The sequence below is a fragment of the Maylandia zebra genome, linkage group LG23 (genome assembly GCF_041146795.1).
Source record: "Maylandia zebra isolate NMK-2024a linkage group LG23, Mzebra_GT3a, whole genome shotgun sequence".
Taxonomy (NCBI): domain Eukaryota; kingdom Metazoa; phylum Chordata; class Actinopteri; order Cichliformes; family Cichlidae; genus Maylandia; species Maylandia zebra.
In genome coordinates, this window is record NC_135188.1 from 30,848,030 (window position 1) to 30,875,758 (window position 27,729).

General features: G+C 41.0%; 1 protein-coding gene and 1 long non-coding RNA gene across 5 annotated transcripts in view; one reads left to right on the forward strand and one right to left on the reverse strand.

Annotated features, from left to right (window-relative positions):
• The window catches only part of ncam2a (neural cell adhesion molecule 2a), a 457,910-nt gene that overhangs the window by 384,745 nt on the left and 45,436 nt on the right, over nucleotides 1–27,729 (forward strand). For all 4 annotated transcript variants that reach the window (XM_004570150.3, XM_023154077.3, XM_014411200.3 and 1 more), the window contains 6 exons: nucleotides 9,721–9,871; nucleotides 11,512–11,699; nucleotides 12,551–12,647; nucleotides 18,238–18,411; nucleotides 24,899–25,018; nucleotides 26,124–26,245. In XM_004570150.3, coding sequence (XP_004570207.2) covers nucleotides 9,721–9,871; nucleotides 11,512–11,699; nucleotides 12,551–12,647; nucleotides 18,238–18,411; nucleotides 24,899–25,018; nucleotides 26,124–26,245 — 852 coding nt within the window. The remainder of the gene's footprint in view (nucleotides 1–9,720; nucleotides 9,872–11,511; nucleotides 11,700–12,550; nucleotides 12,648–18,237; nucleotides 18,412–24,898; nucleotides 25,019–26,123; nucleotides 26,246–27,729) is intronic.
• LOC143414961 (uncharacterized) lies at nucleotides 9,825–10,452 on the reverse strand. Its single transcript, XR_013095574.1, has 3 exons — nucleotides 10,239–10,452; nucleotides 10,032–10,092; nucleotides 9,825–9,947 (listed from the first exon to the last, which is right to left on the reverse strand). It is a non-coding gene; the product is annotated as an uncharacterized LOC143414961 (long non-coding RNA).

The window sequence follows — 27,729 nt, forward strand, 5'->3', positions numbered from 1 at the left end:
AGTCTAGGCTGTGTTAAAGAATAAAGCCAGTCACACCAAATATTGACTTTTAAGATTGTAGACTTGTACAAACTCTGTTTTTGCCTCATACACTGTATTTCCATATATTTTTCCCAATGTTTCAATAAATCCATGCACCTCTTTCCGATTTTTCCAAGCAAAATATGAAGAAATAAAGGGTGACTCAAGACTTTTTAGCAATACGGTAGAATTCCTTCAGCAGCCCTTCTTTCAAATCTTGCAGGGTCAACAGGCAGAAGGCCTTAGTGCCAATGAGTCTGTGTCTCAAATCCGTATTGCTGTAATAGGCCCTAAATAACAATGGAGTTGCTCTGAAATTGGTGGCATCAAGCACAAACGTTCCACCCTTTCTGAGACATTTTCCCTCACTGACGCTTGTCAGAGAAAGCCAAAAGGTTTTGGTCTCTAAAAACTAAAAACCCTCTTACTCTCTTCAAGGAATTTTGAAGCTATTTTCAAAGACAATTGATCAGTCAGTTAACATGTTATCTCAAAGATAACTTCTCCAGTCTCTCAAGTTACAGAGGCACTGTACTCAGAAAGAAATGAACCACTGTTGGCCAGTAAGACATCAGGGTTAAGCCTGAAGTCTCTTGCCTGACAGTACAGGCCCTCAGTCACTGCAACACCCAAAAATAGATAATAGCAGTGTCTAGCAAATCATTTCCTGTCGCATCCCATGTGAAACCCCTCGTTGGCCTCCATTTCCTTCAACCAAGAAGCCATTATTAAATGTCATTTTGTTGTTGTCTTGAGGTTGAGGTGATGCAGTAATCATTATAGTTGTGCAAATATGAAGACCCCCATGTTCAGCCCCAGCACCCAACTGTTAGAATTAGCTGCACTTGCCAGAATTAGACTAGCTGTGTTTCCAGCCTCGCTGACATTTACAGCTGACATTTTTAATATCTGAAAACTCTCCAACAATTGGACTGAAATAACACTGGAACACGCTCCAGAATTCCATTTGAGAGATTGCATTTCAGATATAGCTTCATGTGTTTTGATGTGGCACATGACATGCCTGGTTTTTATTGTGAAATTATGGATCAGTTATAGACAGGATTTCATATGTGTCTGCCCCTTTTATGCCTGCTCATGCCTACCCGTTTGTTCGTTAGTCATCTCCCCCATCCTTTTAAACTCCCTTCTTTCTTTTTACTTATAATATATGTCTTTATGTTGTTTGCTGCTCGTGTGCGCAGAGTACCTGCAGTGAGTGTGCCGTTGCAGCAACACGTATGTGCAGTTCATGGGCGTGCATGTCGCTGCTGTGTTTGCTTCTGGCCGCTCGCCTCGCCGTCCGACTGAGCTGCATATCAAACAGGCTGTGCTTTGGGGGCTGAGTTCGTCTCTAGACACAGACCCTGTCAGTTGGCAGAGATAGGGGGGCGGGTGGATGGATTGCGGGGAGGCGGCGGTGTTAGCAAGTAATTTCCTGACTCAGAAGCTCTCTCCTCGAAGATTTCCTCTCCTTCCCCCTCAGCATTCCTATTCAACACACACACTCTCAATCCCATTGACCTCAGCTGGCGAGGCAAACAAGCAAAGTCTGCAGTGGCAGCACAAAGAGACCAGATCCAAGCCTTTAAACGCCGCTTCACCTCATTGGTTGATAGTATTGCGATGATAAGAGCAAAGATAAGCCATTCTAAACAGGATAATGCCCAAGCAGTCTGCGAGCGACAACATAAAGAGTGTGTGATTCAGAAGAGGGGGCTTCAGGGCCGAGGCTTAAGGGGCTTAGACACATAATGAGTATTACCTGAGGTGGGGAGATGGGGGGGGGGGGGGGGGCGTTGTGACAGGAGGGCAGTAGAAGGGGCAGGATGTGCATTGATTTACTGGGGAAATCTATGAAGGTGTGCAGAAGGTACACACAAATACACACTCAGTATGCAAACATGCAAGTAGATTGGAATATAGAAAAATGCAAGATTTTAGCAATGCAGACATAAAACAGAAGAAGGGTGATGGCCTCAAAAAAAGGAACATATTTAAACTAAACCTCCCTTTTTCTAGTTTCTATGGCTACAAATGTAATATACGGGTGGTGAGGCGGAGTACTAAAGCGCAGCTAGACCTGTAAGTCACATAGATCAACAAAGTCCACATGAAGAAGAGGTTTTGGTGGATGAAAGGCTCAAACTCAAACTCACCCATGAGCCTTGGGTTTGTGTGCTATGTTAACCCTTGTATGGTGTTCGGGTCTGTGAGACCCGTGTTCAGTTTTTTTCAAAAGAAAAATTAAACAATTAATTATTTTTTCACGTGTAAATGTGTTGTGTCTTTCCACTCACTCCACTTGATTATAACTGATTTATTTATAACATTTTGTATAAAAGAAAAACGAGAAGCACATTAATTCATAAATGTGATCTAACAAAGGTAAAGGGAAAAAATTAACCATGTTTGCTGTTCATATGTCTTGTAATTGGGATGAAGTAAACATCTGTTGAGTAATTTAACATAAAATTGTTTGATAGTGTTAATTTGGAAAGCCAAAACTCTAGCGGGTCCACCAGACCCATGAACACTGGCTGAGTAACAAAAATACGAACACCACACAAGGGTTAAACTAAAGCTATATGTGGAAGTATTATGTTTAGGCTTATTATTTCTTATGTGACCATCCAGGGGGCTGTACAAATAATTTTGCCAAAAAAATCACATGATGAAACAGTAATGCAATTTAGGGCTATGTGTGCAGGGCGAAAAAGTATATTTTTTTCTCATTTGAAAAAGTGCTGTAAGTAGAAATGGCGGGCCACCTCATCACAGAAGTTGTCAAATATTATTGTGTCCTATTAGAAAAATTCTGACTACGCTCAGCTGTCATTTACTGTAGATATAGCCTGGGGCTACGGCTCACCTTCTCCTAGAAATTACTTTAGCATTACATATGAACTTGAAGTGTGCTTTTTACATATATGTGTGATATGCATTCAGATCCCTGTGTTTTTTGATAATAACACTTTTTTTAAAAGTTTTGTCTATTTGTCAGTTTTGTACACCATCGCATTGGGATGTCCATGAGTTATAGACTTTAGGCAGTCATTGTCTACAAAGGAGTTCAAAGTATTAAAGTATTAGTAATCGTCAAAGGTTGTTCCACAGTTATTCACTGGTAATGCTGAAGACATGTACTGTTAGAAAAATAAGACTGGTGAGGTTCACATGGTTGCCAGTAGGTGGAATAAAAACAGCAGTGGCTGCAGTGACTCCTGACCAGTGTTGGGACTAACGCGTTATTAAGTAACGCGTTACAGTAACTACGTTGTTATTATTGTGGTAACGAGCACGGTAACTAGTTATTATGCCAAAACCGGGAATGCGTTAATCGTTACTTCGTGTGGTGGCTATCGCGGAGCTTCCACAGATTCAATAACATTAGCAAGTGGTGGAGGCCAGCAGGTGGATGAAGGAAAAGGGAGGCAGGAGGAGAGACCCGAAGCGGCCGCTGCTCCGAGAGTGTCAGGTGAACTGAACTTCAGGTAAGAAGTTATAACCTGCAGTCCATCTGGGTCAGATATGAACCAAGTTTAGGTGGAGTTTATTTTCGTTATGCTGACTTTTTCGTACTGCGTGCTTCCTAAGTAGCTGACAGCTGGTAACTGTGCAGGGGCAGGTCTAGCAGTGTTGCCAGGGGTCCATGTAGGGAATTAAAAGGGAAAGGGGGGCACAAGGAAATACTTTCTTATTCTCATTTAAAATGTCTCACTTTAAAAAAAATTAATTATCTGAGTCTTGCAACAAACAATGGATAGATTGATACATATATACCATCAGAACAGTGTACATCACTGTCACAACAGTGTTTATTTTCATTCAAAGGCTTTATGATTTTTCCTATAATGGTGGGCCGGTCTCTAGTCAAAATGCCCGGGACGATTTTTTTTGTCCCAGTCCAGCTCTGTATGCAGCTCATCTGCAGTCTGGTGTTACCTACATCTTCCTATTCAGACGGCAGAATTTCCGAGTTCTGAGTACAATCGAAAGCACCACGACTGCAGTTTTTGTGTTGGATGTAAAAAGCAGGCTAGGATAGAATCAGGCGTGGGATTTCTCTCGTGGAAATGTGCACATTATTTTTTCCTTTCTATTGGTAGGTGGCACAGTGCACTTGTGGCAAGTAAGCAAGCTAGAAGACTGGCAGTCTGGCTGGGTATCCAGTTATGGAAGCAACACATTAACAAGAGAATTCTGAGTAAAACCAAAGTTACTTTCCCTAGTAACTAGTTACTCTGAAAGTAACGAGTAACTTGAAGTAACTGAGTTACTTTTGATAGAAGTAACTAGTAATGTAACTAAGTTACTAATTTAAAGTAACTTACCCAACACTGCTCCTGACATCCTCGCTGTGTGTCCAGAGGGGGGAACATCGTAAGCTTGTTTGTAAAACTCTTGTTTGTAAAAGTGTAATTGTACAAAATCTTGTGGACTTAAATGTATAAACGGAATAATCAGAAATTAAACTGCTGTAGTTAAGCTAATAGTGTTCTATTTTTTTAGCCAGACATTTTAAAACTTCCCCTTAAATGTGTCCCTGATCACAATCCTCTATGTCATCGCTCTGTTGTGCTGCTGCAAGTAAGTAAGGTTACGTCGGTCAATATCAAAATGTGTTGCATATATAGCCTTAATTTGTGTCAACTGAGCTGTGGCTAAGTACCTGAAGATAACTAACTGAAAACACAAACTGTCAAAACACAGAACGTCATAGTTCTGTATGGCCACAGGATTATTATTTTTTTATCCTCCAGTTATCGCTACAAAAGCCTGCAAAGCCCTGTGGCATAAACATCTACTAAACAGATTTAATAGAAACTCAATTTGACTTTCAGCCTCAGATTTCCCGCTCCTTTTTTTCACAAATTCTAATAATTCCTTTATTAGTAACACATCTTCATTACTAACTGGAATCCCGTTTTAAATCAAGCCTGGAGCCAAAAACCATCTCTTCTAGTTTTTACTATTAATTGACTAATTAGTTGGCAATGATGCATGAAAGTTTGGAGTGGTATCATGACTTTGGGTTGGTTAACATTCACCTCAATCCCAAGCTTCCTTAAATGTGTCAGTGCATTTGTTGACCAATCTTTCACCCCTCAGACATGTCCCTGATCATGATCCCTTTGTTGTCTTGCTACAAGCAGCTACACAACCCATAGCACTGGTGATTATGTGAGTCTATTTCAGTGTGCCATTTCAGTGTTACTTAGCAGTGATAGCTCAATCATAATCTGCTGCTGCTGTGTCTTTTTTGTGCACGGAGGCTTCAAGAGGCTGGGAGAGATCGCTATCATAATGTGTCATATGTGGTGTGGCGGGTACTTGCATTAAAAATACCCTCCAGCACACCAAGCCTCTATGAATAATAAGAGCTCAACTAAAGCTGTGTTTCCTATTCATGGCGATACCTTATGTGCAAATAAATGTCAGCAAACTTCATGACATGAAGTAGCAATAATGAATCAAACTTGTGTTTCCTGTGCAAGTGTTAACGTTGCGATGATATATCATTTCACATAACACAAAGATATAGAGTCTTTCTCTGTGTCAACAGGAGATAAATTATCTTCGAAATCAGCCGAAACGAAGATGGAAGGTAACAATGTTTGAAACGGTTCTTCTGCCTATTGTCTGTGACCTTCAAATCCTCTGCTGCGGGTCTCTATTGTGTCAACTCTGCATCCATAGGCAGCATCACTGAAAAGTAGTTTCTCTGGGGTCACGGAGGTTATCTGATGGCAACAGTCTGAAGGCTTATGGCCGTATCATGTCTGCAGCGGGGATGCTCCTGAGGTGTTTTTTCTCATTACGGGGGAATGTCGATTACTGGAATGATAGCCTCGTCTGCCGTAATTGACCCGTTGCTTCAAATTGATACCATCTGTCTTCATACAGATGTAATGACCTTGTAATAAATCGACAGTTTATTGCATTAACCCTGACTCTTTGTGACAAGTGACGATTGCCTGCAAAGGGAGGTGTCAAAATGGATCAAGGGGTCGCCACTCGGTGGCAAGAACAAAGTTGGACCAACAACTTTCTCTAAATTAGTTGGCGACAGACCCGAAGCCTTCCTGGATTCTGCTTTGTCATTTCTCCAGTTTTACATAACCATGAATGAAAAATAGTATCATATTCACGGTTGGACCTATTATCTTCTCCAGATTTAGCATCCCTGTTCTGTCTGGAAGTTTCAAACAGAGCTCACAGCTAGAAGCTGACCTTCATTTCTGGCTTTATTCCATCACCTGAGTTTCAACTCGCTAGGAAAGACTGTATATGTTTTAAATTGTATTTTAAAAATGCACATTATTCAGCGTTACTGTAAAGCTACAAGTGCTGGCAGAATGGCTAATTTTCAACTTTTTCCCCCTGGCCAGATTAGAGCGAGCCAATAAAAACAATAAAACATTAAATAAAAACAACATCTAAAACCATTACAGCAGGAAGCAAATGACCGTCTCTCTGACCCCGTAGGATTGTCCACAGGCTCTCTGTGTATGCAAGGATACATCTAATACTGCTTACTTTTTTATTACATACACTGAAGGATGCAGAAGCACTCAGGAGAACAGAGTCTTGATTACATTTTCTGATGACACTGCAGCGTTGACTCTTTTGAGTTTTTCTTCTATCAGCTGGGTTCACAGCCTCGCAACAGTCTGAACAGCATTGTTAAAATCTTCTCTAAGATCATCAGAGTGAAACAAAGAGATCTGGGTTCTTTTTGCAACCAACAAATCCCTCAGAAAGCGGCACATATTTTGCCTCTTTGCGAATATTTTCTTTATCAAGGCTGTTTGTTAAAACTAACTGATATTCTGAAGCATCTTCTGTATTTTAACGGCATAATACTGTTTTCTTTTAAGTCTGGTCAGCAAATAAATACTTATGGGATTTTTAAAAAGTTGATTTTATTAGGCTTGAATTCTTGTTTGCATTTATATTTTTTTCATATGCTCACTTCTGTTTATTTTTTATGTGCTGCCTCAAACTAATTCAAACCACTAAATTAGTGCCGATGACTATAATTGATGTAAGTTTTCATTTTTATTTTAACTAATTAATATTAAGGTATACTTGTTTACCACATATTGTGATATATAGTTTATCCATTCTTGTTTAAATTCTGAATCTATGCTGTATTTTTCTAAATATAGAAAAGAGCCAGTCTTATAGACTCATAGACTCATATCATTATTCATCTTTAATGATCCCAACAGTGTATAGTAGTCAGTGTTGGGAAGGTTACTTTTAAAATGTATTCCATTACAGAATACAGAATACATGCCCCAAAATGTATTCTGTAACATATTCCGTTACGTTACTCAATGACAGTAACGTATTCTGAATACTTTGGATTACTTAATATATTATCATGCTTTTTACAACAATGTGAATGTACTATTGCTGTGTGATTTATTACTATTACTGAAGGTCCGCGACTCCGAACTGTAGTAAAGGGACCTCTGACTAATATGGCGGGGTCCCTGTCGGCTTGTAGCCGAAAAATAGCTTTACTTTGTTGTGTGGGTCAACTTTTCTTGCGAGAGACAGAGAGAGGCGTTGAAAGGCTGCTCCAACGGAACTTATTGTTTTCGGAGGAAAACACGAACACGGTGTACAGTCGAGTCCTAATAGCTTACTTACAACTGGGCTCGTCAGGCTCTCTTCTTGGCTGCAGTGGTTATTATTATATTTACATGCTTCCAGCTCCCGTTTTTCCTCGATGACAACTCGTACCTTTCCACTCCCCTTTTTCTCGCTCCTCGCGCTCACAGACCCATAACGTGTATGGCAGTCCATTCTCCCTGCAACACGGACTACACTGCCCATGATGCTACATTCTTTAGAGCTATGCTTGTAGCATTCTGCCTGTTAGCTTAGCACAACAACAACGAAAAGGCGCTCTCTCACCCAGGAAACACAGTCTCAGAGAGAGAGAGAGAGCGTCGCCCTGTAACCATGGCAACCGTAACGCTGCCGCCTGGAACAACAGAACGTAGCTGTCAAACAAAACCCAAACAGTCCTGACCCGCGACAAAATGAAACAGGAAAGTACCGCAGTGTAATCCATTTATTTCAACAAAGTAACTGTATTCTGAATACCACCTTTTTAAACGGTAACTGTAACGGAATACAGTTACTCATATTTTGTATTTTAAATACGTAACGGCGGTACATGTATTCCGTTACTCCCCAACACTGATAGTAGTGAGGTGGTTAATATTTGATATTGGTTTCATATCCATGTTTGTTTCCTATTGGTGTGTGATTTGGTGTAGCGAGCAACAGGTCGCCATGCAGCTTTGGAGGTGGACTTGATGTTGTTCAGATGTTGATATAAACAGCTTTCATGTAACTGTGTGATGTATGGGTCAAAACAAAAAAAATGTGTTCTCTCGATCATTTAAGAGATGTGTGCAAATAGTCTTAATTGACCATTTGTAATTATATTTTATATTTATATTTTTTCTGAGTTTATTTATTATAAACTTTATCATAAAATGAAGTACATTTAACTTTAAATTATGCTATTGTGGTAGACAGTTGAGTAAATTCTGACTAAGTTTTTCAATACCGGTACTTATATTTGCTGATTTAAATTCCAATATTGTGATACTCAAGGATATTTTCTTCTTCCAGATACATGAAACATAAATAACATTTCCCTAACACTTGCTATGTGTATTTAATTTGTGTACTTGTTTGCCATTATTTGTTCATCCAAGTCTAGAGACATTCTTGTTCCGACACACCTGAATCAATTGAATGGCTTGTTATCAGGCCTTTGCCAAACTTGATGGCAAACTTGAAGAGGTAATCCAATCATTTGATTCAGCTGTGTTGCAGTAGGAAGGCATCCAAAAGCTGCAGGACAGCAGCTCTCGAAGACTGGAGTTGGACACCCCTGGTTTACAGCCTTTCAAACATGTTTCCATCAGAAAAGTTGTCCAGAGTGCCCTCTGGTGGACAAACTATGCAGTCTCGATACTCATAACAGTTGAAAGGTGTTTCTACAGTTTATTTTACTTTTTTACATTTTTTTTTCAAGTTTTACTATGTTGAATAAAATTCAATATTTCTGGACAATGAGTATAGCATATTGAGGACCTTGTACATATTTAAGACAAGGATTAACTTGTAGTATAGTGGGTAGTATATTGAAGCGGTGGCAGTTTTCCAGTTAACGTCCAATAACTTGAGACCCAGTGTGTGTCTCCAGTACAGGTTTTATTGTTGTCAGTAAGAAGAGACCAAGTAGGCAATCTGTGTCTTGTTTGGGAAAAAGTCAGAGAGTGAAAAGACGACCTGCTGTATTTTTCCTTTGGGGCGTTTGGTTTTATTTCCATTCTCTGTTTTGCTTGAACTGAACTCTCTTTTGACACGTCGTCACTCCCAAACAGAAGGTTTGATCAGCATGTTATGATTTCTGTGATCTCAGCCAGACGTGTGTGTCTGAAATGACCACATAAAAAGATATCCTACTTTATGACATTATACAGATCCAAGAGTAGAAAGAAAACTGTCTGAAATGAAGCATTTAGAACAGTTTGAAGCTTAAGCTATAGGCTTATTGGGATTACTAGTACATATGCTGTCTTTACTACTTGAAACTTCTGCCATTTAAGCTGTCTGTTACATTTGGATTTGAGTTTAAAATTATTGTTGTGTTTGTGTCCTCAGAGCCAGGATGGGAGGTTTGAAGTTCGTGGGCGTCACGGCAAGTCGGTGCTGACCATCAGCGGCGTGAGGCTCTCCGACTTGGGTCGATTTGACTGCGAGGCACTCAGCAGGATTGGAGGTCATCAGAAGAGCATGTTCCTGGACATTGAATGTAAGCGCGCCCATTAAACGCCATGCACGCACTTTTTGTTAGCGTGCACATGCACTCCACAGCAGGCTTCCAAGAACTGGAGATATTCAAACAACAAGTTGCCTAACATTGCCTGTGGGTAAAATGCAGAGGAGTGTTGTTTTTGCAGAGCCCTGGTCACCTGTTACAGCCTCTTACAAGCTTCTCCTTTCTGCCTTTCTATCGGCTCTTTGCGGTCCTTGCTGTGGAAATGGGACACATAAACACATTTAAGCAGAGTTCAAAAGTTCACTCACGCTCAGTTCTAATAATTCTTTTTGTAGTCTGGCTATTTCATCTTTTTTTCCCTCTCTGAAATGCATTATATCATTATAAACAAGTCACCCACCACGCACATTGCCTCCAGAAGGGTTAATTAGTGAGAGGATATCATGCATCGCCTTTCTTTTTTTCTCCTGCTGACAGCTCTGCTACTTCCCAACGAGTGCATCCATTCTTCAGTGCTGGTTGTTTGGGGTTATTTGGGGCGGGCTCTCCCCTGCTTAATGAGCTCTGAAGCAAAGATCTCCATTTTGGCCTCAGAATGATTAGGTTCATTAGTAGCAAGGCTCAGTGGAGTTTTTTTTTTCCTTTTTCTTTGGGTAGCAATTGATTCCACCTTGAAGCTCAGAGGAACAACAAAGAGCTAGGCCAGGCAAACAAATATATCCAAAGAGACAGCGAGGGAAAAATGAAGACCATATCTGCGTTGTCACATGAAAACCAATTTTCTCCTTTTCATACTGAGGTGACTTTTTGAGTTCATGGATTCCCCTCAAAATTTTGTTTTGCACGGTTCCTGAAAAGTTGACATTTTAGGAAAATCTTGTAGCAAAAAAACAATCCCAAATTCATGCACCCACTCTCTAACCGTGAAGCAAAGTTGCTGTCATTACACTGCAAACTTGTTTTGCTGGAGCCACAGCTGACAACTCGCGCCCGCGCTCTGCACAGAGACACAGGCTGTGAGTCTGAGTGTGGAGGGGCTGAGCCAGCCGTTGCCACCGAACTAATGAACTCATTTACTAAGTCACTGCAGGCTGCAGGGGGATAACACGTCCTCGGCTGTGACAGAGAGCCAGGCATCAATCTCTTTAATGGAATCCTGCAAGCGAGCATAAAACAACCATAATGCCTCTCCGACTGAGCGGGGCCGACCGGGCCGAAAGAAATCCGCACAACAGCTCGCCGCCGCAGTCGTCCATTACTGCCCTTTCTATTTGCCGGCGCCAATGAGCTTCTGTTTGCATGCTTTATTCCTATTCTTGGGGGGCACGATTGCAATGGAGACCCCCACCCATAGCGTGAGGTAGCTTCAATTAAGTTTTTCTTTTTTTACACTGCCGAAGGAGTTGAGGAAGCAGCAATTAAATGCTTTCCCCCCTGTCTTCTCTTTAAGGTGAAGCCTCAGCAAGTTATTTATTTATTTATTTATTTACATCTTTGATCATCCAGCACAGCTCCACCTTTGATTTGAGTGTTTAATTGGCTGCCACAAATTCCAGACACACCAGCAATTACTCTTTTAGCAATTCAGGTCTTGTTTTAGTTTTTTAAAAAAAAGCTCCTTTTCCATGTAAACGAGGTGGGTGCAAGAAGTGACGTTACTCTGTTTTGTTTAGATATACCAAAGTTCCTGACCAACCACACCGTTTATTATTCATGGGAGGGAAATCCGGTGAACATCAGCTGCGACGTGATGTCCAACCCACCTGCCACCATGCTGTGGAGGCGAGAGCGCTTCACTATCTCCACAGAGGGAACCGCCAACATGAGGGTGCACAGCGCCGAGGGCAAGTCTGTGCTGGAGGTGAGTTCAAGTCCTCCGGTGGCAGCCAGGTTAGGTTTAGGGTCACGAGACAAAAAATGTGTTTGAAAGTTTAATAATGACTCTGTCAGTGTGGTTTATCAAACAGAGGTGCAAAAGAAATGGAGTTTTTTGTAATGAATTGAATTTTCTTCTTTGAGGGAAAAAAACAATTAAATAAACAATAAAAACAACAGTGAAAGACAGACCTGTAGTTTAATGAGTTTAAAAAGAAAATAAATTCTGATGGCTCTTTATGAAGACTTACTCACACTGATATAGTTTTCAAAAATTTGACAAAATTCAGATTTTGATGTTTCTATTGGCATCCCAGTTTAATGGAAGTAAGCGAAACCCCAGTGGTGGTCATTGTGAATAGTTTGTCATAAAGGATGCTTTTAACTGAAGAAGTCATGAAAACTAGACACCCATACTCAGTTTTAAATGATGATTTCATTTATTACAGAAAAAGTTGTTATCCAAATCTACATGGACCTGTGTGAAAAAGTAATCACCCCCCAAACCTAATAACTGGTTATCTTGTCAGCAAGAACGGCAATGAAGCATTCAAGTCTTTCATAAGGCTGTGGAAGATTTTGATCCTCTCGTTTTTGCAGAATTGTCTCAAATCAGCCCCACTGGAAGGTGTTTTTAAGGTCATGCCAAAGCATATCAGTATAATTCTGTTTCAAATCAGTCCTATGAACACCAAAAACACATATTATTCAGTGCATGTTTAGTATATAAAGCACAGTTATATATCAAGCACAGTTGGAGCGAAAGCAGAAAAGTCCAAGTGAAATCTTTAGTTTTAATATGAATTGTGATCGACTGTATTGTTTATCTGCGTCCAGGTGACTCCTATGTCCGACAGAGACTTTGGCCGCTACAACTGCACGGCCAGAAACAACATTGGAGTTCGATACCAGGAGTTCATTTTGGCCCAGGCAGGTGAGTCTGCAGAACTGCCACTAATGCGCTAATGAGGCTAGCAACTCAATTTCAAGACCAGAACATGTGGACGTCTCAGGGACCCTGCAGCTTTTCAATAACCGCTCTCCCAGTAACTCCAGCCATTCAACTACTTTGTAACCCTCTACCTCTCTACTAATGGTAATAGCCTTATTTGCAATTCTCAGGAAGATAAATTCCACTACAACTCCCAACCCCTATTCAGCCTCGCCTAATCTCAAATAGTGCTGGCTGATTTACCATACCCCTCGCAATTTAACTGAAGTACTCCCTAATTTACGGTAGCGAGGGCTAATACACAATAGTGCAGTCTAATTATCTTTAGTGCAGATTGAATTGCTCTAGCTAAGGAAGAAAAAAGTAGTGAGCAAAAAGCTGACCAAAAATGTCGTCTTGCAGGAAACAGTAGGTTTTAGAAGAGTTTGTGACTCTTACAATTCAGCACAACACACACTCAGGCACACGCAAGAAAACACACTGTGAACATGTTTGTGTTCTTAACGGATATTTGAGACGTACCTTATGTAGAATACACTGTCTTCATAGCTCGATCATAAACTGATAGAAGAATCTGAGGGTGGAAGTGTGTTTGTAGTGAGTCAAACTGTTCTGAATTTTGCCTTGATGTTTTAAGTGAGAATCACTAATACAACCAAAACACCTTGAGTCACATCAAAAACATATCCAAGGACAAGTGATGCAGTCAAGTGATGTGGCAACTTACCTGAAAATAAAATAAGTTGCTGTCTATTAAATTGCTAGAGTCTAGAGTCGGCTAGGTTTAATATGGCAGTGATGTCAGGAAGTTTTTAGAGTCAAGGTTTATTTGTGCAGGAAATATATTCAGAGGTCTTACGCAGAAGCATTTATTGCAGTGAGCTTAATATCAAGGAGAACAAAGATGGACACTGCTTATTGCCACCCAGTTCTAGAACAATCTTGGAGGCAACAGCAGGAGAACGGATTTATAGTCCAATAATCCAAATATTTAACCCACAATGAGGTAGTGGTCATGCACAGGGAGACAGGTGGAGCGGCACGCAGGCAAAACACAGTGTCTATATAAACAGATAAAAAAATATGGTACTGGATTTAAAAAAAAAAAAGCAGAATTCAAGCAATTAAACAAACTAGGAATCAAGGAAGGCTAAGGTGTTGCACACTAAACATGGGTGACACAAAGGAGGGAAAACTAGCAAAGAAATGATGTACAATAGAAATTACTTACAGAAACCTGACATTGTGGCCATTTCTTAATATATCTATCCTCATCCTGCGCAGAATAGATTCTGTTCCTGTCTGTTCCAGCTAAAAGAAAAGACTAACACAGCTCCTGCACTTTTAATCTGCATGAATAGAAATGTTATGTTTTTAATGTCCTATCTTTTCACCTAAAATTAAAGTACACAGGCTCCTCTCAGGCGTTGTATAAGCTGAATTATTACATCTCTCCTAAATAACCCTTGAAAGCTTACCAAATATAGAAAAATAATCTTTTACAATGTCTGTCTTTAGTTTTATTACGGTGGCACTGTGCCATTTATCTTTGATCAAAAATACATTCAGTGTAGTTGGTTATTGCTGTGTAAATGTCAGAGTTAGGTCCATAAATATTAAGACAATTGCCTCTGTACTCTGAGGTCCTCCCATTTGTTTTGTTACATTAGTCAAATTACTCACGCTAGAAGACTTCTTTTTTTTTTATCCTTCTGCAGTATCTGCTGTTTGGCAGTGTGCACCCTCCAACACAAGAATTCCCTCCCCCACTACATTGCAGCACAGGTCAGAGCTGGTATGAATGACATGAATGGCTGATCATTCACACACAGCATGAAAACAATGAGCTTTTGTGGAGGTGGGTTGCAAAGCTGCTTGAAAAGCTAGGAGCAAATTCAGTAGCTTGGGTAGTAGGATGTGTATAAGGGTATCAGCGGTGCCATCAGCTGGTGCTTGCTTCTTATCAGCTGATGGGAGTGGAAATCTGAGTCAGTCAAACAGTCAGTCTTTCTGGCTCTTTGTTCTAGACTGAAATATCCCACCAACAATGGGATGTATTGCCTGCATAATGTATAAACATTTTAAATGCTTTATAGTTTTTTTCTTTCCTTCATTAATAATGTGGCTGGGCACATTCGTAGCGTATGCCCCCCCCCCCTCAGCCAACGCGGATGCAGCCTGTGACTCTCTCCACTCAGTGGTCAGCAGACTGCAAACACAATCTCCGAGAGCCCCTCTCATAATATCAGGGGACTTTAATCATGTCTCACTGGACTCCACGCTTCCCACCTTCACCCAGTATGTGACATGCCCAACCAGAGACAATAGAACACTGGACTTACTGTATGCCAATGCAGAAGAGGCATACAGTTCATCACCTCTCCCTCCTCTGGGCAGATCTGACCGCAACCTGGTGCACCTTGTCCCTGTGTATGAGCCCTTAGTGCGCAGGGAGCCACCAGCCACCCGCACAGTACAGAGATGGTCGGAGGAGAGCGAGGAGGCTCTTAAGGATTGTTTTGAGTCGACTGTGTGGGAGGTGATCTGTGACGACCACGGAGAGGACATCAACAGCCTTACTACATGCATTACTGACTATATTAATTTCTGTGTGGATAACACCGTACCTACCAGGACTGTGTGGTGTTTCTCCAACAAGAAACCTTGGATTACCCCAAAAATTAAAGCTGTTCTCAAGCAGAAGAGGAGGGCCTTCAAATCCAAAGACAAAGAGGAGTTGAAAAGGGTGCAGAGAGAGCTGAGGGGACTGATAAGGAATGGGAAGGACAGCTACAGGCAGAAGATGGAGAACCAGTTTCAGCAAAAAAACGTTGGCGAAGTCTGGAGAGGCCTCAGAACCATCTCGGGCCACAAACATCAGAACTCTGACACCTCAGACACTTCACACCAGTGTTGCCAACTCCTCAGTAAGGAAAATCGCTATTGGTTGTCCTAAAAGTCGCTAGAAGTCGCCAAATGACGTCATCGCCTAATTTGCATATTTGGTCATGCTAATGTAATTGTAACCTACGTTGTTGGAGAGAGAAATAACATCGTGGAAGAGACATAAAGTGAGTAAAAAACGTCCTAAATGCAGTTAGAATTTATTTAGAACTACAAATTAAATTTCTTTTAGCAATTATTGTTTTTTAATGTCACAATTCCAACCCTGCTCCTTTATCCGGACCTGGACCGGCAAAAGTGACTCGAAACTGGCACTCTGGTGGAGTTACTTTGTGTGTGAGAGTGTGTGTTTATAAGTAGTTTTAAACCTTGTGATCCACAAAACAGCATAACAGTAAAAGAACTGACTGCGTTACAGTCAGTGCGGGAGCAGCGGCTTCGCCCTGATAGCAGCTGGGGGAGGACTATCCTCCGCCTGGGAGTGCTTTGACACGGATGAGGTGCCCCAGGCAGCACCGCTGCCTGTTGAGAGTAAGAGCGATACGTGTTTTCACGTCAAAAAGTCGTCATAAATAAGTCTCCAGTAATACCAGAAAAAGTCGCCAGATTTGTCGCTAGTCGCTTTTTAGAAAAAAAGTCGCTAAGGGGGTCTGAAAACTCGCTAAATATAGCGACAAAGTCGCTAAATTGGCAACACTGCTTCACACCTCCTCTACTCACCCTGCTCACTCCTCCCCACCCCCAATAACAGCATCCAATACACACTCAACACAAGGCTCCAGCCTGTCTCTCTCAACCACCCAGGTTAGGAGGGAACTGAGGAGGATTAATGCCGAGAAGGCGGTGGGCCCAGATGGCATCAGCTCAAGGGTCGTCAGGTCCTGCGCGGACCAACTGTGTGGGGTGATGGAGCGCATCTTCAACCTGAGCCTGAGGCTGGGGAGAGTCCCACCAGCTTGGCATTGGAGCGAATGATGCCGTCATTCACCTCCTACATTGTTCCCTCGCTCACCTGGAGACAGCTGGAAGCACTGTGAGAATCATGTTCTTTGATTTCTCCAGTGCCTTCAACGCTATTCTTCCCTCGGTCCTGAAGGACAAGCTGGAGAACTGTGGAGTGGACCATCACCTCACTACCTGGACTTTGGACTACCTCGCCAACCAACCACAGTATGTGAAAACTCAGGGCCGTGTGTCGGACAGGGTCGTCTGCAGTACGGGGGCCCCACAGGGAACGGTTCTGGCTCCGTTCCTCTTCACCATCTACACTGCAGACTTCTCCCACAACTCCACCCAGTGCTTCCTGCAGAAGTTCTCTGATGACTCTGCAATAGTCGGCCTCATCACTGATGGGGACGACAAGGAGTACACAGGACTGACCCAAGACTTTGTGGACTGGTGCCAGCTGAACTACCTCCACATCAACACCAGTAAAACCAAGGAGCTGGTGGTACACTTCCGCAGGCACAAACATCCTCCACTGAACATCAAAGGTATGGACATTGAGGCTGTGGACTGCTACAGGTACCTTGGTGTTCATCTGAACAACAAACTGGACTGGACTCATAATTCAGAAGCCCTCTACAGGAAAGGGCAGAGCAGGCTGTACCTGCTGATGAGACTCAGGTCGTTTGGAGTGGAGGGCCCACTCCTGAAGACCTTCTATGACTCTGTGGTGGCCTCAGCTATCTTTTACGGTGTGGTCTGCTGGGGTGGCAACATCTCTGCCGGGGACAGGAAGAGACTGAACAGGCTGATCAGAAGGGCCAGCTCTGTTCTAGGATGCCCTCTGGACCCAGTGGAGGTGGTGAGTGGCAGGAGAATGGTGGCTATGCTTTCATCCCTGTTGGACAACATCTCCCACCCCATGCAGAAAACTCTGACAGCACTGAGCAGCTTCTTCAGTGGCAGGCTGCGGCACCCACGGTGTGGGACGGAGAGATTTCGCAGGTTTTTCCTCCCCACTTCTGTCAGACTCCACAACAAAGACTCCAACTGATCAAACACACACATCCACACATGTGCAATAACACTAAGTGCAATACTCTTTATCTGACAAAGTTGTATTTTTACTCAGTTGTATTAAGCATTTGTATTCTATTTTTATCCTATTGTATATTTTATTCTATTTATTCTACTGTATATAGTATTTTATTTTATTCTATTCTGTACAGTTGTGTACAGTATTTTATTCTTATTGTATTCTAATTTTTGCTATATAACTTTTGCACTGTCCACTTCCTGCTGTGACAAAACAAATTTCCCATGTGTGGGACTAATAAAGGTTATCTTATCTTATCTTATCTTATCGTGTTTAGACCTATGTTTGTAGTTATAATTCCTCATCAAGTATTCGCTGATTTACTCCTAAATAATAGTTGCATGATGAATGATGTTGATGCATGACAACTGAAAAATTAAAGGTTATATCTGGTGCTTTCAGCCTTACTCAGTCTTTTCCTTTCTCTACACAGTCAGTGCATAAGGCAAAGGAAAAGGTTGTTTTGAATTCATTCCTAAGTTTGTGAAACAGGATTCTGTTTCTGACACCATGCAAGTGGATTAGACAAGGCTTATTTCATAGCAAAACAACACGATTGCAAAGGAAAACAACTACATGGAAATTGTCTGCTTGTTTGTGTCATGCCTTTATTTTTTGTGTTTCCAGTTGCGCCATCGAATCCATACTCAGTTCGTCTGTCAGCTGTCTCCCAGCGCCTAGCGACCGTAACATTTATGAAGCCAGACTCTCATGGAGGCGTTCCCATCAACTACTATCTGGTCCAGTACAAGGAGGTGGGCTCACAGGACTGGAGGGATGTCAAGTCACACAGTGTCCAGAGTAAGTGTAAACTTTATTTTTATCCACAGCTTTCGCTTCCCCCCCCCTTTTTTTCATGCCAGTTACCTTCCCTAAAAATCGCTGTAATATACACTGACTGAGTGAAATGGGAGAAACATTTATCCGCTGTTAAGTTTGACCCAATTACATATTGTTATTGTGAAGTCTGCTAAAAGCCCTCTTCAACTCTTTTCCATACCCATTTTCATTTTATGGCTCAGGCAGGTTGAATTTTATCAGATCAATGAAAAAGCATGAATCTATTTACATTCTCAGCTTATTTTATGGAAATCTCAAGATTTTTTACCAGAATATACCAGCAAGTTGAAAACACTGTCAACAACTGATTCTTACTCATATTTTCACTATAAGCCTTCTGAGTTTTCTACAGTCTAATGATGTGTAAAATGCTTTCTTATTTTTCAGGTTTCATGTGTTTTTTGCGTTTTTCAGTTTTCTATAATGTCTTTATGGAATAAAAAATCCTGATTTGAAGGGGTTATCTGACTGCACTGAAGTCCATTATTAAGTAAACCCAATTCTTACTTAATTTACAACCTACGTAAAGACTTTCCTAAGAAATTTGTAGTCATAGTTGGTTGTTTCATGTCTTATTTGACAGACCTTTGATGATCATTTTGGCAATCACAGTTGTGTCTAGTATAGAACTGATTATGAAGGACATCTCCTATACAGCAGATTACTAACATGTTAGCATGCTGTTTTACCGTACTTTTCGGACCATAAGGCGCATGGGATTATCCGGTCGTTAAGTGATGACGTGACGAATCCTACTTCCGCGCTAGTGATGTGCGGATCGATCCTGAAATATCGATTCCTCCGATACCAATCATTTATGTTCTAGAATCGATTCTCACATTAAAATATTGATATTTTAGTAATTTAGAGTAAATTTGTAGTTTATCATTAACAGGAACACAGTGGAAAGAAACTATAACCCACCAAGCTGCTTGCCATAAAGCACTTTGTGATTTTTATCTGTGAAATGTGCTATATAAATAAATTTTACTTACTTACTTACTTACTTATAACATTCGGATTGTCTACATTCAAAGGAACTACTTCCTCTTCCGCCTTTCATAGTCATGTGTGAAATACGGCTGTATAAATGTCTGGCCGACCCCTGGCGCGCACTCACAACAATGGCTGAGCGTAATTGTGCGGACGTATTTTACCTCCACAAACAGCTGAGACGTGGTTTGTAATACAGTGGGGCAAAAAAGTATTTAGTCAGCCACCGATTGTGCAAGTTCCCCCACTTAAAATGATGACAGAGGTCAGTAATTTGCACCAGAGGTACACTTCAACTGTGAGAGACAGAATGTGAAAAAAAAATCCATGAATTCACATGGTAGGATTTGTAAAGAATTTATTCGTAAATCACGGTGGAAAATAAGTATTTGGTCACCTCAAACAAGGAAAATCTCTGGCTCTCACAGACCTGTAACGTCTTCTGTAAGAAGCTTTTCTGTCCCCCACTCGTTACCTGTATGAATGGCACCTGTTTGAACTCATCATCTGTATAAAAGACACCTGTCCACAGCCTCAAACAGTCAGACTCCAAACTCCGCCATGGCCAAGACCAAAGAGCTTTCGAAGGACACCAGGAAAAGTATTGTAGACCTGCACCAGACTGGGAAGAGTGACTCTACAATAGGCAAGCAGCTTGGTGTGAAAAAATCAACTGTGGGAGCAATCATCAGAAAATGGAAGACATACAAGACCACTGATAATCTCCCTCGATCTGGGGCTCCACGCAAGATCTCATCCCGTGGGGTCAAAATGATCATGAGAACGGTGAGCAAAGATCCCAGAACCACACGGGGGGACCTGGTGAATGACCTGCAGAGAGCTGGGACCAAAGTAACAAAGGTCACCATCAGTAACACACTACAACGGCAGGGAATCAAATCCCGCAGTGCCAGACGTGTTCCGCTGCTGAAGCCAGTGCATGTCCAGGCCCGTCTGAAGTTTGCCAGAGAGCACATGGATGATACAGCAGAGGATTGGGAGAATGTCATGTGGTCAGATGAAACCAAAGTAGGACTTTTTGGTATAAACTCAACTCGTCGTGTTTGGAGGAAGAAGAATACTGAGTTGCATCCCAAGAACACCATACCTACTGTGAAGCATGGGGGTGGAAACATCATGCTATGGGGCTGTTTTTCTGCCAAGGGGACAGGACGACTGCTCCGTGTTAAGGACAGAATGAATGGGGCCATGTATCGTGAGATTTTGAGCCAAAGCCTCCTTCCATCAGTGAGAACTTTGAAGATGAAACGAGGCTGGGTCTTCCAACATGACAATGATCCAAAACACACCGCCCGGGCAACAAAGGAGTGGCTCCGTAAGAAGCATTTGAAAGTCCTGGAGTGGCCTAGCCAGTCTCCAGACCTCAACCCCATAGAAAATCTGTGGCGGGAGTTGAAAGTCCGTGTTGCTCGGCGACAGCCCCAAAACATCACTGCTCTCGAGAAGATCTGCATGGAGGAATGGGCCAAAATACCAGCTACTGTGTGTGCAAACCTGGTAAAGACCTATAGTAAACGTTTGACCTCTGTTTTTGCCAACAAAGGTTATGTTACAAAGTATTGAGTTGTATTTTTGTTATTGACCAAATACTTATTTTCCACCCTGATTTACCAATAAATTCTTTACAAATCCTACCATGTGAATTCATGGATTTTTTTTCACATTCTGTCTCTCACAGTTGAAGTGTACCTCTGGCGCAAATTACTGACCTCTGTCATCATTTTAGGTGGGGGAACTTGCACAATCGGTGGCTGACTAAATACTTTTTTGCCCCATTGTACATGTGGCAAAAAAGTGTTCCAAGAGTGAGGTGTTGTGGCCATACTAGGGAGACATTCAAAAGGGCTGTTTGGGGGGGGGGGGGGTACGGTACTTCTAAACGAAGTAACAGGAACCAGGAAGGTAGAATTGGATTTATATACCACCTTTCTAGTCTTCACACACTTTACACTAGAGGCCGGAGTTTATTTCTATGCAAGTGCTTTATGTCTAAATCCAACACCTACATGTATGTTTTGGAATTACTGTGTCAACGTCTCTCAAGTGCCATAGATGTAGAATAAATAGAGTGGCACGATATTCTCTCCCCTCAGAGAACCTGGGTTACAATGTAACCAATCAAGCTCAGGTTGAAGCTTCAAATCCAGACTTCACAAACAATTAAAGGACTCAGGGTCTTTTATATATAGTCAGTGAGTAAATATGAGGGATCCACACAACAGTTAAGTTATTCTCACTGTTTTAAAGATGAGTACATAAATATTAAATTATCTAAATAATACATTAAAAAACAGAAATGTAAATAATTTACTGTGAAAGCATTGTCAACTTAATCTAGTTGATAAACTAATCAATAAACTCAAATAATTAAATGACCTCCTCAAACTCGGTTGAATATAAAGAAAGCTGTTTCTTTTCTTTTCCCACATTAAATACATGAAAAACATTCACATAGATTATATACTATTGACCCTTAAGTAATTACTGCTATTTACCAGTTCCACTTTGATAAAGCACATGAACTTCAAGATAGAAATGTTCTATCTTCTATTCATAGTTTCAAACTTAGTTATCAGACTGTGAAGATTATGCTTCAACACACCAGATTATCCTATCTAGTTTAAATCAATATTTCTCTCTGTCTACCTCACATACACCAACTAACACCTCATGCAATACGGTCTCCAAGTTTCCACCGTATTGCATGAGCTGCCATGTGCTCCTTCAAAGCCTTGGCTCTGAGATGTTGTTGGGTCATGAAGAAACTCAAACACGTCATGGGGAGAGCGCCAGAATCTGTCTGAGCTGAAAGATCGCATTCCTCCTCTTCCTATGCTTTATGACTGCAAATTGATTTCTGAGCCTGTTGGTGAAAAGTACACCATGAGGTGAAGGATGGATGGATAGATGGATGGATGGAATATGAAAGCCAGAGGACGAATGGTCGGGTGATAAGCGGGCCTGACAAACCTGAAGGGCTTATCACTAATATCCCCTCATTTCAGAGTCAATTACAGTATGGAGATGCAGTGAGGTGAATACTAAATAGGAACTAGCACTTCAGCAGTGAACTTAAAAATACATACATCACATATAGGCACATATAAGCAGATAGTGTAGAAGAACAAAGGAACAATGCACAAGATTGTCAATTTAATATAGATAAATTTAGCTCTGTATGCAAAAGCAGAAATATTAAAGTGAGCCAGACTAATTACAAGCCACACCAAGTGTCGTCATATAATCATAGAAGCCATTTCAGATAACCTCAGCAAAAAATCCTTACACAATAAACCCTTCCATATAATGAGACGCCTGGCCTCGTTTCATTTGAATGCTTCTGCCCAAATTGAAATGTCCGCTTACAGCCTGGAATGAACCTAGCACGGCTGCAAATTGCAGAATTTGTTTTCAGTTCCAGGACTAAAGAACTGCAAAAGCACCTATTACCATTCAAGTATTTAATTTGTGCAGACTAACAAAAACAACAACTTTCACTCAAGCTCATTACACTACACACTCTCTCCCAGATTTTTTGAGTTGTGACGGTTATGTAAATGGGCTCAAGTGACTGTAGAATTTAAATAGGAATCTGTAATGTGGTCTGATAATGAGATTGCCTGTTTTCTTCAATATTAGATGTAATTTAAAGTACGAACGTGACGCATTGCACAATTCTCCGAGTTACTATCGTATTAATATTCTATCTGATATTTTACTGTGGTTTCATTAGAGTCAGAGGCACATGTACTCTTCCACTACACTGTTTGCTATGACTTTGTTGAAGGTGAGTTTCTAAATCTTCTTATGTTTTTCATTATTGATCATTTAGCAGAGTCAAGCGGTTGCTCCCTTGTATTTTAGAACCACAGTTAAAGCTTTTAGTCTTGGAACAAATGACCTAAGATAGATAGAAAATCTAACTTTCATTGCATGCATCTAGCTCTCTATATTTCACAGACTAAGCAATAATAATGCATTTAAGTCAATATAAAGAAAAAAACAAGTGCAATAGATTAATTTAAACGGTTGTAAGTATGGTGGTAGAAGTTTCATAATGTCGGGGTTTAATTCCTGGCTTTTCTAGTCTTCATGTCAAAGAGTCCTTGGGCAAGATGCTGAACCACACAGACACTTTAAAAGGCTTTCAAACGTGACTTTGCATGTAGTTTATAGCGTAAAAAGTTCTATGACTGTTCAGTAAGGCCAGAAAACTGCAGTATCAGTACTAGTCTAATTAATGCCCTTCTTAATGTAGATGCTTTTGGACTGCAGGAACTTTTTCATACTTCTATTAACTCTTTGAACGGTTGATTGCGCCCTCCTTTTTTCCTATGTCTGTGCTTCAGGATCTATTATCTACTGTACTTCATACAACTCAATCTTAAGGTCTCTTGTTTCAGCTAACCTTGAGAGACCTGAGTGTTACAGTGATTGGTCCAGCTGTAAATGTACAGTAAATTGTCAGAAGTATGAATTCATCAATGGCCACCACCATTAAAAAAAGTGCAAACAGCTATTATGTTGACCCTTCTAGAACAAAACAGAGAGAAATGAACCAGCAGTGAAGTCCAAACTGTATTGCGCCTACATGATATGTTGGAAATACAGTGTGATTGTAGCTCATCAGGGGGAAATATAAAAATCCTTGCACAAAATTCCCTTCAGCTTGCTACTCGGTATCCGCTACAGCGAAGCAATCTGGAGCGAAAATGAAGAGGTTGAAATAGGATTATGAGAAAATACGGGACAACAGCAAGAGCCCATGTTTCACTACCAACCACTGGCTGGCAATTACATTAGTTCAGAGTTCCTATTAATAGTGTCAGTGAAAACAACAACAATAACAAAAGATGAATGCCAGGTAGTTCTTGGTAGTGGGGAGGGAGTTATCATCAGTTACCTTCTCTACAGGAAGTCTCTAGAAGTGTTTGGGATTCATGTGCTCAAGAGTGTGTAATACCTTCCTTTAAAAGTCCACAATTTTTAAAAGTGTGCACCATTATTCCCATCATACCAACTATCTCTATTATAAAAGCCTGCTTTGCCAACCTGTAATTGTAGGCGTAACTGTCTAAACTAGTTAGTTTTAACAGGTCAATAAAGCATTGAACATATTTCAGTCAGACAAGTGAGATTTTGAATAATTTATTAGCAGCAGAATATAGCTATTAAAGTTTGGGATCTACACTTCCTGCAAATAAATTGGGGAAGTCATATAGGCACAGGAGCCTACAGGTGGATACTAGTTGGAGAGGTCTAAACAGCAGGCAGCAGGCTGCCATTTCCCCTTTTTTCCTTGTCTTCCAATGACACTGGAAACCCTCTGAAAAATAACCAGCTCCCTTTCTTAATGACTTGCTTTGCTATCTGCATGATGGATGGTCACCACTTGCTTCCAGGTGACACGATGTCTGTTCCTGTGTCTCTGCAGCCACAGTTGTGCTGACAGGACTGGAGCCCAACACAACATACGAGGTTCGAGTGGCAGCTGTCAACGGAAAGGGCCAGGGCGACTTCAGCCACACGGAAACCTTCCAGACCTTACCCATCCGTAAGTCCGCTTACTTATTCAAATCTGAATCAGTGACGTATGCATATGTGGTCAAAAGTTTACATCCACTGGTCATGGGCATGAGTGGTCAAATTTCCAGCAAGAATTACACCAGAGACTTGTTGATGGCTACAAAAAGCATCTTGTTGAAGTACAACTTGCTAGAAAATTCCCCCAAAAAACAAACGTGTAAAGCACACCCAGTTAGTAAGTTATTAAAGATGTATGCTGTACAATCACTCTACCCTGGAAAAAGAACACTTCAAAGAGGTCATTAAAAGTCCAAATATACCATGACATTCATGCCCATGAGGAGTATATGTACATTTCTGACCACAACGTATGGAATGAAATAATATATTATTAATATATAATAGTTTGATAGCAGTTATACTGGGTTAATTGTTAGCTACTGGCATATATCAGCTGTTAGGATTAGAAAATACAGATGAAATAAAACATCTGTGGAAACTATAGATCATAATAAAGCCACGTGACTGGAATGCAAACATTCTTCAGGAATCTATTCAAGGCACCAGCACCTTAGTGAAATGAAGCCTATTTGCAATCCTCTGCAGCCTTGCCATGTTTCTATCAGAGACGGCTTCCTGCTCCTGTTTCTCTGATATGAATTCAGATTATTTGGGCTTGGAAATAGATCCTGTCAAATTTGTGTCTTGATGTAAAACTGCTGCATTAAAAATTATGCACTGCAGGGGTTTACGGTAAGCATTTTATTTATTCTAGCAATCTGGCACGGCGGGATTGCAGTAAATCCAGGCAAGGCCACAGGAAAAGTGTTTCCATCCTTAATAATATACAGCAGTGCAGCTTCCGAGAATGAATGTTAGAAAGAAGACCCAATTAGCAAAATACAGTGAATAATAAAAACCTGGAGTCAACATTAATTATAGCCAGGCAATGGGAGTTACCTTGTAATATGAATTTAATTCAGCTTTAAACCTTCTTTCTCCTTGTACTGCATCCTTATCTCATATGTCACGTTGCCACCTGCCCCCCTCCTTGGGAATGCACATTCCAACACACACATACTCACACAAAGACATTGTTTTACATCTCAGCCTCTGCCTCATGTCTTCCTCAGGAGAGCCGAGTCCGCCAGCAGTCCATGGGCAGAGGGACATGGGCAGGGCCTACAGGCTGGGGCTGGTCAAGCAGGACGACGGAGGGATGCCCATTGTGGAGTATATAGTCAAGTACAAGACTGTGAGTGATTTATTTACAATTAAACACAGCTGCTGCCTTCAAGTTTCTCATGACAGCCCCACTATATCGAGCCTATATAAGTGGCAAGTCCAGTTTGATACATTAATACCTTCATTAATGTATCCCTGCTCCGGTCACTCCCATCCACATTTAATGCGCAAGGTAAATAAACGCAGGCACATTTAACACAGGTAGAAGGTTCACATTTTGTACTTGTTTTGTAAAAAAAAAAAAAAGGAAAAATCTTTCTTAACCTTTTTTTTGAGAAAGGATGACTGAAATGCTGCTGCAATTTTAAACCTTCATTTACTGGCCTCCATTTGTATTTCTGTATCATTAATCAGCTGGAAGCACAAAGTTTAAATTGTAGTAGGCTCCTTTTAAGGGTGTTTTTCATGTCATGTCAATGCATTTGAAAGTTTTAGTGAGTCATTTCACTGCCTTTTTGTCCTCGTTGTGAAATGGTTACATTAAATCAACGGCACTACTCATTTGTCACTCGTCCATTTTTCCATCCTTAGGTCAGCAGTTTACCTCCCAATTGCTACCTTTCCAGGTAGCAAATTACACATGCTTGTTGCTTTTTGGAGAGAAACCTGAAAGGACACAGTGAAAACTGAAATACAAAGAAAGTACCATTTTATGCCCGCTTAGTGAATTACAGTAGTGCAAAAACTCTTGAGCCACCTCATTTTGCTAGGAAAATGGGGGAAAAGAGTGAAAGGATGTACTGAAATGTGCAAATATATATGGAAATACAGTATATAAGGCAAAAACAGCATTTGTACAATTCTAATGAGCTTGGAAGTGAATATTTGGTGTGACCACCTTTACTCTTCAGCACAGTCTGAACTCTCTTAGGCAGCTTTCTTGTCATTTCTTCAGGAAAGTAGTCTTCAGGAATAGTTTTCCAGGCTTCTTGAAGGACATTCAAAGCTCTTCTTTGGATGTTTCTGCCTTTTGTTCTGTTCTCTGTCAACATGATCCCACACTGCTTCAATAATCTTGAGGTCTGGGCTCTGGGGAGGTCAATCCATGACTGATAGGATTCCACTGTTTGTTTTTCTATGAATGTTATGAATGTTCTAAGATTGAAAAGAAAAGCGACTGGACTTCTTTAAGTTTTTCAAAACTGGATTATAGATGGCAAACAGTTGGTGCTGTAGACCACCCCTCTGTTCAAAGATGGTCGTTCACAGTGAACATAGATGGCTTCTTTTACTCCTCTTTGAAACCATCTGTCTTCTCCGTCCAAAATGTGAACATTGGTATCCTCGAAAGAATGACCTTTGTCCTTTAGATGCCTACGTACAGCTGAGTCTTGTCCTGTCGAGGTGGCCCTCCTATGTTGTGCCATGCATTTATGAAGTGGCTGTTTGGTTTCTCCGATGTAAATGTAAATGTAAAATCATTCCTGGCTGTTGATTTTCGACATGATTTTCAGATACTGTTCATCTTTTTTTTTAACAACACCATGTTGAGAT